The 14,122-nt window shown below is 46.5% G+C and overlaps 1 protein-coding gene across 5 annotated transcripts in view; it reads right to left on the bottom strand.

The window, feature by feature from the left end:
• Window positions 1-13,756, bottom strand: part of ZCCHC2 (zinc finger CCHC-type containing 2) — a 63,464-nt gene extending 49,708 nt beyond the window's left edge. For 3 of the 5 annotated variants that reach the window (XR_008621840.1, XR_008621839.1, XM_014342356.4), the window contains exon 1: window positions 12,821-13,756. Coding sequence is in view for 3 of the 5 variants with exons in the window: in XM_014342356.4 (XP_014197842.2) it covers window positions 12,821-13,756 (936 nt within the window). In the remaining 2 variants the exon portion in view is untranslated. The remainder of the gene's footprint in view (window positions 1-12,820) is intronic. The other 2 variants (XM_034943911.3, XM_014342357.5) reach the window with 1 other exon arrangement.
• Between the last annotated feature and the right edge of the window lie 366 nt (window positions 13,757-14,122).

Here is a 14,122-nt window from a genome sequence, read left to right as displayed (position 1 = left end):
GCAAACAAAAAAAGTAGAATAGTAGTTACCAGGTACTGGAGGGAATAGGGTGTTATTTTTTAAATGGGTATAGCATTTCTGTTTGGGATGATAGAATGTTTGGAGACAGTGGTGATGACTCACGACAACGGGAACGTACTTAATGCTACTGAACCGTACACTAAAAAGGAGAAAATGAGAATTTTATGCTATATATTTTATATCACAATAAAAACTAAAAATGGAAATGATCACACTGCCTCCACAAACATTAAATTGAAGCAACTGTATGAAAGTAGTTTGCTTCACAATCAAAATCACATTTTTGAAGTCTGAAGTTAACTTTATGAACCCAATTTAACCAAGTAACCTCCTGTTTAATAACCTAGGGAGAAAAATGAAGTTTGAGTTTCTATCCAAAGTCCTAAGTTCATCAACCCATGAAATATCTACTAATTAAATGTTTATTTTCTCCTCCAAGTCTCAGCATGTATCAATGCTATAAAATCACGTAGACTATGTTTAGAAGCTATTACTAAACTCACTCATGTAACGCTGCATGAGCTGGAGATGAGAATCGGCAGCCCCAATGGTGGGTGGCTGCTCGGCGATGCTGTCTGCCCTGCACTCCCTCTTTACTTTCCTTAGGGGGAAGGGTAGCATAAAATCTGAGAACTCCTTCTTTAATGGAATCATATAAAGAGGAATGGCACCCACTTTATCTGTTAAGTTCAGATTCCCATGAAAATGCAGAACAGATGAAATGCCAGAATCAGTATTTTACAAAGACTAGTTGGAGAAAAGTGTCAGGACCACGAGAAAAGTGGAGACTTTTTCTCTGTTTGTATCAAGAAAGCAGGGTTTAAAGATTCTAAGCCTGCAAAAACACGCACAAGCACACAAAGAACTTTAGTAGGAGTGCATTCTCCTTTCTTAACTCGCCTGAGGCAGAGCTTCTTCTGTCCTATCGCTTGCCTCAAGAGCTACTGGTTAGCACAAACCTACACGGCATGTGGTTCAGGTGGTCTAGATGGTTTTGCCACAGATCACACGTAGACCCATCACAATTACATACTTGAGATTTCTTAACTGTGGGGACCTTGTGAAACAGCCAAGTAGCTGGACATCCTAAAAAACTCTTCTCTGAAAACATACCATTAGAACAAAGGTCATAGATGGAGTTTTAGTTCGTCTAACAATATTCTACATGTTTTTGTAGTCCCTCGATATAGACTATAAATTTAAAAATCCAAGATATTCCAAATATAATAACACAGCAGTAAGAGTTTTTTATTTTTTAAAACCAAATTCACTAACTTCTTCTGAAGTTTTCCCAATTGTCAAATGAGACTTAGAAAATTAACAGCAATATATAATGACATTCTATTAAGCTTCCGTGGCAGATTAAAGGTAGCTAAAAATTATTTAATATTCCTCCCGCTGAAAAGTGGAACAAATTCCCCACCCAGTGGATCTAGGCTGGCTTTAGAATGTGCTGGTGGTGATGCTCTTCTAGAGTTAGGTCCTAGGAAGCCTCAGCCCTGGGCCTCCTGGACACTTGGGCTTGGAGTCCTGAGACACCACAGGAGACATGCACTTCTCCTGGCAGCCGCACTTGATGGACCACGTGGAGAGAGGAGAGGGGTCTAGGGATGCCATCTGGGCCCCAGCTGTGTCCCAGACACCCTAGAACAGAGACAAACTCTTCACTATAGTTATCTGTCTAAATCCCTCACCCACAAAACTGTGAGAGATGGTAATAAAATGGTCATTGTTTTACACCACTAAGTTTGGGGGTAATTCTGTTCTTTAAATAGGCAGATTCATAGGTCTCCTCCTTCAGCACCAGCATCTGTGCTTCCTTTGCCAACATGCTCTCACTACAGAAGGAAAACATCTTTTAACCCTAGAACTAGGAAGATGATCCAGAAATTGCTATATCCCTGGGCCAGCAGCCCGCACATCTTTAAATCCCCACATCAGGGTGTTCTGGGGTGAGGTGAAAAGAATGCATGCATGAGTGCACAAGGATCTAGAGAAGCGCACATCTCCTCCCCAGCCCACATCTGACTCTGCCTTCGCTGTCGCAGTCTCGCCCCACGAGAGATGAGGGAGGGAGGCCAAGGGGTCGTCAGGAAGGATGTGAGCCTGGGCTCAGAAGCTGGAAGGAACTTCCATGCCTTCTAGCACCTGCAGCAGAGCCACTGCTTCACCCCCAGTGCAAAAACATTCTTGGAACCTTGTAGAAACATAAGCTTATAGAACATAAGAAGGATCTACGGCAGTAACTGATTTACTATATAGTGTTGCCAACACTGCATTAGGACTTGTGTTTCACACCACTAGTTATTATAGAATGGGCAATTTTCCCAAACTAATAAAACGACTCAATACTCAATGCCACAACCTCTCTGTATGAGGGATGACCTCTTCTCAAGCAAATACTCCCAAACATTACAGCATTTGGTTCACATGTGACCATGCCATCTCCCATTTAGGAATACCAGTGAATTTCAATCATTTGATACCCAAGACAAAAATCAACTGTACTACGGGACACATCCCAATTTAGACATTTCTAACAAGAAACATAAAAATTCCCCAACATTTATGTTATAGAGTGTTCACTTCAGTGACCAAAGTTTAATTATCTTTCCAATCACACAAGGCACTACCCCAATTCTACATCTGACTCACACCACCCCTCAAGTAGATCATAAACTGGAGATCAAACACTACAGGCTACCTACCATCAACTATCCAAGCAATAAGAAAATAGGTTAATATATGACTTTTCCATCCTATCAAAATGTCACTGCTAGGTCTGCACCAATTTATGCACCCACACACAAAAGCTCAATTAACACAGGGAGTAGAAATAATCAGATTTTTTTTTTTTTTTTTAAGACAGGATCTCCCTCTGTCTCCCAGGCTGGATTGCGCAGCAACGCAATCATGGCTCACTTCAGCCTTGACCTCTCTGCTCAAGCAATCTTCCCACCTCCATCTCTTGAGTAGCTAGGACTACAGGCATGTACCACCATGCCAGGCTAATTTTTTTTAGAGATGGGGTCTTGGTATGTTGCCTAGGCTGCAAATAGTCTGATTTGGAAGGCATATTAAATAAGCACAGCCAGTCAGCATCCACCCATTGAAGATTCAATTCAAATCTACACTTGTTCCATGCTTTTTATATAAAGAAACAATTCCTCTTATTTCCAAAATAACTGTACCTATCCTATATAACTGCAAATTTTTTTATAAAGTAAATACTGGTAAGTACAATTCAAAATAAGACAAAATCACTGCCTGATATACTTAGTCTTTTTTTTTTTTTTTTTTTTTTTTTTTTTTGAGGCAGAGTTTTGCTCTTGTTGCCCAGGCTGCAGTGCAATGTCACCATATCGGGTCACTGCAATCTCTGCCTCCCAGGTTCAAACGATTCTCCTGCCTTAGCCTTTGGAGTAATTGGAATTATAGGCATGCACCACCACGCCCAGCTAATTTTTGTATTTTTTTAAAATCAGAGACAGGGTTTCACTATGTTGGTCAGGCTGGTCTCGAACTCCTGGCCTCAGGTGATCCACCTGCCTTGGCCTCCCAAAGTGCTGGGTTTACAGGCTTGAGCCACTGTGCCCAGACTCGATATACTTAATCTTAAAGCAGTGTATCATATTGGTATTTTTTCTTTTTTCTTTTTTTGAGACGAAGTCTGACTCTGTCACCCTGGTTGGAGTGCAGTGGCATGATCTCGGCTCACTGCAACCTCTGCCTCCCGGGTTCAAGTGATTCTGCTGCCTCAGCCTCAGGAGTAACTGGGATTACAGGCGCCCACTACACGCCCGACTAATTTTTGTATTTTTAGTAGAGACAGGGTTTCACTATGTTGGCCAGTCTGGTATCGAACTCCTGACCTCAAGTGATCCACCCGCCTCGGCCTCCCAAAGTGCTGGGATTACAGGTGTAAGCCACCACACCCAGCCTCGTATTTTTCAAAGCTATATATTTTCCAAGTCCAAACACAGGAAATTATGACTGAGCAATGATGATATATACAACACTGACAAAAAAATGAGGCACAATGCCTGAGCCTTTGGGGAACTTAAAATTCTAGTGTGAAAGATCAAATTTATTTATTTACTTATTTTTAAGACAGGGTCTCACTCTGTTACCCAGGCTGGAGTGCAGTGGCATGATCTCAGCTCACTGCAGCCTCTGCCTCCAGGGCTCAAATGATCCTCCAGGCTGACTCAAGCTATCCTCCTGGGCTCAAGTGATCCTCCTGCCTCCGCCTCCTGAGTAGCTGGGACTACAGACATGCACCACTACGCCCAGGTAATTTTTGTATTTTTCTGTAGAGACTGGTTTTTGCCATGTTGCCCAGGCTGGTCTTGAACTCCTGGGCTCAAGCAATCCACCCGCCTCAGCTTCCCACAGTGCTGGGATTACAGGCATGAGCCACCACACCTGGCCTGAGAGGTCAATTTTAAATGTTAAAAAGACAAAGAATCACAGAAGTACCAAAATTACAACGATATATGTGCATCTAAAATTCAGTGGCAGCAAATAATCCTTTAAGACTGCCATGGGGACAATTCCAGAAAACATCATACAAGAGACAATGGCATGAACCCAGCCTAGAATGAAAGGGGGGATATATGAAAAAAGAGTGGAGGAGGAGATTTTGAGTCTAAAGGCCTATTGGAGGCCAGGGTCCATCAGTCACTCAAAGAAAACATAGTATGATTAAATGTTGCTTTAGAAAGGTATATCTGGTAGTAGTATTAAACGATTAGAAGTGGGAAGGCTAAAAAGCAGGGGAATCAGAAGGCTACTATAAAAGTCTTGGCGTAAAGTCCCAACAGAGAACGGTGTCAGGCAAGGATGAGGAAAGTGTGTATTCAGGATGTGATGGGAGAAGACGATCAAGGTCATCAAGTAATTTGGAGTGACTAGAAACATAATGGTACCATTCAGAGAACTGAGTGAGTCTGGAAGATTTTCAAAAAATCAATCATGTATTCTTTTTATATAGATTCACATTAGAGTGACAGTTGACATTCAATGAGATATACACCATAAGGGCGCACGTGTGTGCGTGCACACACACACACACCCCTTCACTGGCTCCCACTGGAACCTACTGACAACCTATTATTTTAACATGACCTTCAAGGCCCTCATTATAACCCAACCCTACTATCTCTTCAAATGTCTTTCTTTTCCTCTTTCTTCTCTCCTTTTTGAAACAGCATCTCACTCTGTTGCTCAGGCTGGAGTGCAGTGGTACCACCACAGCTCACTACAGCCTTGACCTCCCAGGCTCAAGTGATCCTCCCACCTCAGCCTTCTGAGTAGCTGGAGCCTCCTGAGTAGTTGGGACTACAGGTACTTGCCACCACACCCAGCTAACATTTTTTTTTTTTTTTTTTTTTTTTTACTTTTTGTAGAGATGGGGATCTCACTAAGTTGTCAGAGTTGGCTTCAAACTCCTGGGCTCAAGCGATCCCTCTGCCTCAGCCTCCCAAAATGTTGAGATTACAGGCGTGAGCCACCGCACCTCACCTAACATCTGTTTTTCTACTCATCCACTGCAACCAAATTGTGCTAATCGCTCTATGAATAATACATATATCTCCTTCTTGTTTACCAAGCATTTTCACTTACATTAACACATTCATCCTCACAACAATTATAGGAAACAGGAATGATATCCCTACTTTATACTGGACACTCTGGACTTTGGGAAGACCAAATAACTTGCCAAAATGACCTTTTCAAAATATAAATCTGACCTCAAATAAATGACTTATTGAATGAGCACAAAACACTTCTAATGAACTGAGGCATTTAGAAAGGAACTAAAGGTCAAATGTTCCCGAGAGCATAGGAAAAACAGAAGGAAGCCAACTACCCCCGGCCCAGCCAGGCTACACCTGTAACATAAACACCCGATTAGGCACTTCCCTTTTAGATTGATTGTTTACAGAGAAAGGAACCCCAAAATGTCAGTGGATGAATGAGGCTTTTGTGACAAAGAATTCTTTGTAAGTAAAAGAAGTACTGTCACACACAGTCCTCCATAACGAAAAACACAGTCAATAAAATAAGTTCAGTCTGCCTTGACAGTAGTACAGGCCTTTTTGCTTCCCTTCAAAAAAAAAAAAAATTAGCTTAACATTTCTCAAGAGAAAAATATTAAGTAAGTTAAAAATAAGCCAATTCAACAGCTTTTATAAAAGTAAAAAAATGTTAATTATATTCTAGTCTGTGCTCTGAACTAACAAAGAATCATGTAACTTAACAAAAGTGCAAAACAGATTTAAGTTATAGAATAGTTTTCTAGCTAAATGTGAAAACAGGATCAGGATTTAAGTAGATTACAACTGCACGATAATTAATAATAATCTAAATCTAAAACATGCACTTTCTCCATTCCCATCCCCAAATCCAATACGAGGAAAATATCTATTTTAATGTTCTGTGACTCACAGAATTCCTTCCTTTGGGTTTATCTGTAGAACACTGCATCTTTACAAGTAAGTACTAACAAAAATAAAATAACTGCTCCAAATAAATGTGCCTCAAATACCACCTTTTCAATTGCCTGTCCTTCCCGAACATCAATGTATTCACAGGGATGGTAACAGAGAATATACAAAATACTCCACTATAAGGATTTTTATTAGGTTAAAAAAAAAAACCATATTCCTGAAAACACTGCAGGTTGTGTTAGTGGAAAATATGCACTGAGCACTAATCTCAAGAAAGAATGCATGCTCAAGACAGTATGTGAATTATTTCACATCTTATTAATACAATCATCACCTCAAAAGTTATTATCCCCATTTTACAGGTAAGACTGTAAATTATCCCCATTTTACAGGTAAGACTCAGGGATTTAAGTGGCCTGGCTGACAACTATCACAGCTAGTGGCAGAGTTGAAACGTAACCCTCCAAGCCTAGGGATCTACTAAACATGGCTATCATTCTTCAAGGTCTTCTAATAGCCTCTATGACACTCTTCCTGACCCCTTCTCCACACAAAAAAATTGTTAAGGCAACATGTATGTATAGTACATATAAAATTATCCCCCAATACCCATGAGGAATTGGTACTAGAACCTCCCAATACCAAAATCCAAGAGCGCTCCAGTCTGGATATAAAATGGCCTAGTATTTGTGTATAACCTATGTACATCCTCCTGTATACTCTAAATAGCTCCAGATTACTTATATCTAACACAACATAGATGCTATGTAAATAGCTGTTATACTGTATTGTTTTGGATTACAAGAAAAAAGTCTGTACGTGTTCAGTACACGTGCAATATTTTTCCCTAATATTTTTGATCCATAGTTGGTTGAATCCCCGGATGTAGAAACCATGGGTATGTATAAATAAATCACACAGACATATTTTAGTCAACTTGAGAGAAAGAATGTACTTCCTCTCCACATCCAGCACCCGCTCCCGCCTTCCACCATGGTATACATGAGACTTTTTCTGAGTTCTCCTTACCTGGAAAATGACTGCATAGAAAAATGTAACTGGGGAAGGAACTCAGGATTTTAATAGTTATTTCCTACTAAAATAATCACTATTTGATATATTCTAAAAAGTCTCTTCCAAATGGCTTTTATAACTGAACTGCTTTTATTCTTTGCTGTAGCCAAACCAACCTAAAATTTCCCATGAAAGACATAGCTGTTTCTGGCCCCCATTCTCAGTATGTAAGATGCTGTGCCCACTTCTCTACCACCACCATCCACACAAGGCTGAGCTTTCACCTGCAACTGCTAATATTTATTGAAGACCATCAACCAGACACTATGCTACAAGTTAAGGACTCCTTCACTGAACCCTAACACTCCCAGAGTGGCGGGAGGGAAGCCTCAGTCAGCACCCACTGCCCCAACAACACTATTCACTTTAAAATATCAAATAACCCAGCAGCAGGGGTCAGTTAAATAAAGGTATTTATTAATATTACCAGTGAGCATTAGAACTGGTCATTTTTAAAAAGCATCTTTTTTTTTTTTTGAGACGTTGTCTCACTCTGTCACCCAGGCTGGAGTGCAGTGGCGTGATCTCAGCTGACTACAACCTCCGCTTCTCTGGTTCAAGCAATTCTCTTGTCTCAGCCTCCTGTGCAGCTGGCACTACAGGCGCCTGCCACCACGCCCAGCTAATTTTTATATTTTTAGTAGAGATAGGGTTTCACCTCGTTGGTCAGGCTGGTCTCTAACTCCTGACCTCAGGTGATCCACCTGCCTCGGCTTTCAAAGTGCTGGAATTACAGGCGTGAGCCACTGCGCCTGGCCAAAAAATCATCTTTTTTAGTGCCTGCTATAATAACTGAAATTCTGACAATCAACCTTTTCCTTCTCATTTTAAGTCAGTTACTCTCTCACTAGGATTCTGGCTGCCACATCCACATTCAAGTTATCCTGAAGTAGCATCGTTGATGTTAAAACTCTTTTAAAAGTTTTCTTCCAGTATGTTTCCTATATTGCAAAGTTAATCAAAGTACTTGGTCTATCAAGTACAATTTAGCTAACTAAACTACGCTATGAAAAAGTAACAAGGTTTTTTTTTGTTTTGTTTTTGTTTTCCCGAGACAAAGTCTCACTCTGTCGCCCAGGCTAGAGTGCAGTGGGGCCACCTCGGCTCACTGCAACCTCTGCCTCCCAGGTTCAAGCGATTCTCCTGCCTCAGCCTCCAGAGTAGCTGGGACTACAGGCATGTGCCACCATGCCCGGCTAATTTTTTTTGTATTTTTCTTAATAGAGATGGGGTTTCACCATACTGGCCAGGCTGGTCTCGAACTCCTGACCTCGTGATCCGCCCACCTCGGCCTCCCGAAGTGCTGGGATTACAGGCGTGAGCCACCGCACCTGGCCGCAAGGTTTTCTTTTTAATTCACTACTTTTAGTAAGTGAAGGACTCATGGCTACTTGATTTTTGTGAATTCAAATGATGAACTCAAATATGTTTTGTGAGTTCAAATAACACAAAGACATAGGATAATTTTGTGCCTTAGTATCGAAAGTTTACATTTTTATCTTTCATTCAAACATTAGTAGTTAGTCAAGCAATTAAGCTTTGAAGATCTTGGTGACACAATCTCCAGAGAATCGTCATACCATATTAATCAATAACCACTACTATGATCGTCTACACATTTTATGCTTCTTATACCTTTGTGTCGCTAGTTGGGGACTAAACCTCCAAAATGAGAATACCCATTTTCCCGAACAGTTAACGAATGTCTTTAAGTATGCAAACATTGCTTGCCTGTCTTGCTTCCTGTCTTTTCAATGAAACAGCAACAAAACCTTTTAAAATACATAGGCTTTTTTTTGTTGCTAACACACAATTTACAGTTTGGCTTCCTAATAATAGGAAGACACCCATTTTAAAAACCAAGCGTTTTCAGCTATGCTATATAAGCAGTCTGTAACTTCCTAACACAGGATTGTAACAATCACACAGAGTTCCTAGGACACTGTTAATGAGTGACTTCACTACTGCTCCCTGGCCTATTTGCTGAATTTTGTACAAGTTACTGGCAGTCCACCGCAGTTGTGTGAAGAACGTGAGATTTATGTACAAACCTCCTAAAAAAACTGCTGACATTTAAGTTGTAATCCAATGTAATATTTACCATAAAGTCATCCAAATAATAGAAAAACTCTAGAAATGTTACTCTTAAAAGTCAAAACATCCTTGTTGAGCTTTCCTGTATTTCCAATGTAGCCTAAAAAGTATATATTCTACCGGCAACCTGTGTACGTGTTATACCTCAACTATTAACATTGTAACCATGGCATGTCACTAACAGTTGCTGGGCCCAGTCAACTTCAAAGCAAGTAACATAAAATTGGTATTAAAGACATGTTCTGTCTGTAAATGCCATTAGTTTTTAAATTTTTTAATAGACAAGCTGATTCAGTACTGGATACAAGGAAGTCCTGTGAGAGCCAGGTGCACTATTCTGGGCCAGTATACCCTTACTTTAATAGAAAAGAGAATGAAAAAGATGCTAACTTTACGTTAACCAATAGTAAGGCTGAAAATACGTCGTTTGGCACACCAAAGAGCTTCACTTAGACAATAGTTAAGAAAAAGAATGACTCCCAATTAAAATTGCATACTTGTGTCTAAAAGGTTACTTTCCGGGGGGGGGGCGGGGGAAATGCTGCCACACGAATTTCCCTTTACCAGGGTTATCGCCACGGCCCAGTACGGCCAAGCGCAGCATCCACGTGGTTCTCGAGTCCGGCTGGAAGTCTCCGGCGCTAGCCCAAGGCCTGGCCTCCGCGGGAAGAGGCCAAAAGGGCGCCGGGGGCGGGGCCGGCGCGCCGGTCACGTGGGCGGCGCGCGCGGCCGCCATCTTGCAGGGCGGGGGCGGGGAGGAGCCCCGCGGCACGGACCCTATATCGCCGTGCGCTAGCCGCGGGCGTTGCGTGACCTCCGAGCCCCTAAGGCCGGTCGCGGCGCCTCCACGCGAGGGGCGCGCGAGCTTTGGGCTCATCCCTGACGGTGGAGAGGTGCGCCCGCCCTCCCCGGGTGCGCGGCGGCGGCGGGAGGCCGAGAACAGCTGGGCCGGACTGCAGCGAATGAGGGCTTAACTCAGCCCACCCACATCAGCGGCCTCTGGAGTGACAGCCTGGGAGCACCATCATCAGATAAAAGGTCAAGGCCAGAACAAGCCACAGCTGGGACTCGGAGGTCACTCTAAGCAGCAGAAAATGCGGGGTCGTAACAACTTAATGAGATGTGAATGATGTGTTACGGTAACCCTAAACAACTGCTGGAGAAGTTCACCACACACCACGCATCTAGAAATAGCCCAGTGTCACCTGTAGTACGCGGCCCCTATGATTTATTCCCCCACTTCACTTGACACGTCCTGAGAAGCAGTGATGCGCTGACGTTAATGGCAGGATGCCCAACCTCACTTTGTCCATCCCTCCCAGCACTCACTGGTTGCAGAAAAGGTCACGCATTGCGGTCAACATAAAAATCTCATTACTCTGGTCTGCATGCATCCCTCCCCTTCCTCTACTTGCCCTCCAACACGCTTATTAAAAACAAAATTTAAAGAAAAGGGAAAGAAAAAAAGACTTTCAGCAGTTAAAATCAGAAATCAAGTACCTTTGTTGGAATAGTATGAATGGAATGATACGAGGTTCCACTGTGGGACATTTTCTTTAGACCTGCAATTTAAGGCTATCTTTACAATATTGTACGTTATTACAATAACATTTTAAATAAGCATTGTTCCTGAATTCATGTTTTTGTCTCTAAACTTAATGGCTGTGCGGCATATAGGACTTTTGGGAAATTAACGAGTAGGCTGAAGAGTGGAGGAGGCTTTTACCATCAGCACACGCACTGCATGCTAGTGGTAAACAGGCACTGGAAGATGACAAAATTTCAAACTCACCGAGATAATGCTGGGCACTAGCGTTACATCTGAGTTTGATAAAATACGTCCCAAAACATGAGTTAGTTACCTCACAGAAGCGTCGTTTTAAAAAAGAGGGGTTCAGGCTAGATTATCTCTAAATTCCTTCCAGCCCCAAATCCATTGATTCCACGGGTACTGAGTCCACAAAGCCACTAGTGAAATACCATGCCCAATTTTAGTTCTGGGGTACTGAATGACAGCAGATATATATATACTGAATTAACGTTCAAGCAAGGAGAGGAGAAAATCCCCTTTTCCATTATCTCCTAGAGATCACCTAAGCTGAAAAACATGGCATCCAAATCAACACCTTTCAAAAGCCTGTGACCCCACAAATAATCTCACTTTACAGTTCTCACTCTTACTGAAACCTACTCCTCCCCACCTTCCCATGGAAAAGTCCTCCTCAAAGACTCACTGGACCCTAATTATCATTAAATTGCTTTCATGGCTGTAAAAAAAAATTCATCTTTAATGTTTGCGACAAGTGTCTCATCTGGATTCTCGTCTACTACATTTTGGTGTTTAAGTAATTCTTTTGGGCAACATTAACGCCTATGGTAAACGCTCAACAAATATCCCGGAACCCCAATCTGTAGGCAGGAATCAAGCCCGTGAGAAAGCGCGTGTGCCGGAGGGAAAAAGCATCCCAGGCCGCGCTAGAAGAGGTTTCTCTCCCCGGACAACCTGCGTTACTACTCATCTCAGATCCATTCGCAGGTCTCTACGTCAGATGTCTGCTGGGAACACAAGCCCTCAGAGCAGAAGCCACAAGGACCCGTACGACCCCTTTTAACTCAGGCACACACTGGGCAAAAAAAGTCCCTCTGTGCCAAAGACAAGGGCAGCTCGCCGGGAGCGCACCTTCAGGACACCCCGCCGAGGGCCCGGCAGAGCCCGGAGACGGGAGGCGGAGCCCCGGCCAGGCAGGCGGGGAAGGACGGCGCTGCCCGGGGCTCACTGCGGCTGGCTCTCGCACAGGTTCCTCCAGCGCCCCGCGGCTCCCGCACCGAGCGCTGAGATGCTCAGAGCCAAAAACGTCCCGACACTTTTCCTCCGAGAGGGGCCCCGGGCGGGGAGCTCCACGTCTTCCGTGGCAACACCGTGGCACGGAAGGGACTTCTAGAGCATTCTGTGATGGCGGGTGGCTGTGTCTGCCGGGGTGTGGGGTGGGGTGGGGGAGTGGAACGGAGCGGCCCAGCGAGACGAAGCTCAGCCCTCTGGCGCTGGGAGCTGCCGGGTGGGGATTCCGAGCCACCTGCGCCAGGCTGGGGCTCGGGCAAGGGGCGTCCGAGAGCGAGGCCGGGGAGGCCGCCGGGGCAGCGATCGCACCGCGAGTCCAGGGAGGCTCCGTGCGCCTTACCTGGGCCCTGGGGCCAGCAAACTTGCACGGCTCTACCTCCACCTCCGCGTCCTCGGGGCCCCCGCGGAGCGCGGCGCGGAGCCTCTCCAAGTGTTCCCTCAGGGTGACCCGCTGGTGGAAGGAGAAAGCCGGGTGCAGCGAGGCCATGGTGAAGAGCAGCAGCAGTTCCTCCTGGGCCCTGGAGCCAAGCCCGCCGCCGACCCGGGGCTCCACAATGCCGCCTTCCGGGCCCGAGCCGTCCTTCTCGGCGTCCTGCTCGCCGTCGCCGTCCTCGCCGCGCTCGTCCTCCGCGCCGCCCCGCGAGCCCTCGCCCCGGGCCGCGCGCAGGCTTTTGAGCACCGAGTCCACCTGGGGTAGCAGGCGGTGCAGACGGCCAGCGGCCTCCCGGTTCTCCGAGCCCAGCAGCGCCAGGTAGACGATGAGGCGCGAGCGCACCGCGGGCTCTCGGAAGTCGGCCAGCGGCCCCGGGTCCGAGAGGCCGTTGGCCTTGGCCTCCGAGTCGCGCAGGTAGTGGTAGTCCTTGCGCGCCAGATCCTCCAGGCACGAGCCAAGGAAGCGCAGCTCCAGCGGGTTGCACAGGTCCAGCAGCCCGCACATGAACTCCAGGCGCTGCGCCGAGCCCAGCACCAGCCCGAACCACTCGTATACCCGCTCCTGCTCGCGCAGCGCCGCCGAGGGCCCCCCGCCGCCGCCCGGCATACCCGCCCCCGCCGCCGCTCCACCAGCAACAGGCGGCCCGAGTCCCCGGGGCGGCGGCGGCGGCGGCAGAGGGCCCCGCGACGGGCCCGCGGGCGGCGGCGGCGGCGGGGGGCGGCAGTCGCGGCGGCGGCGCGAAGGCGCCTTCGCGCCCGGCCGCGCGTCCGCCTCGGGCTCCTCCGCCTCGGGCGGCGGCTCCGCGGGGTGCGTTGGCTTCAGCGGCAGCTTCATCCTCAGCATCCTCGGCTAGGGCGGCGCAGACATGCGAGCGGGGGCGGGCGGGAGGGGCCGCGAGGTGGAGCACGGGCCGAGGCGGCGGCGCGGCCGTCAGGAGCGGGGCCCCTCCATGCCGCCGGGGGAGGGCCGGGGCCGGGGGCGGGTCTCGGCCGGCGAGGGGGGCGGTGGCCGGCCGGCGGGGTCGCTGGCGTCGTCTTCCCGGGCTGGGGGCGGGGCGTGCCCGCGACGGCTCCTCCCCCTGGGCTCCTCGCCGGTTCTGGGAGCCCGGGTGCGGGTGGGAGCAAGCGAGCGAGGGTGTCCTCCTTCCGCCTCCCTCTCTCCGCCGTCCGCGCTGAGCTGGGGCGGCGGTGCCTGAGCTGTTCCCTCGCG

This window comes from Pan paniscus, chromosome 17 (assembly GCF_029289425.2).
Source record: "Pan paniscus chromosome 17, NHGRI_mPanPan1-v2.0_pri, whole genome shotgun sequence".
Taxonomy (NCBI): domain Eukaryota; kingdom Metazoa; phylum Chordata; class Mammalia; order Primates; family Hominidae; genus Pan; species Pan paniscus.
The sequence above is the reverse complement of the archived record's forward strand: the minus strand, read 5'-3'. Positions and strand labels throughout refer to the sequence as shown.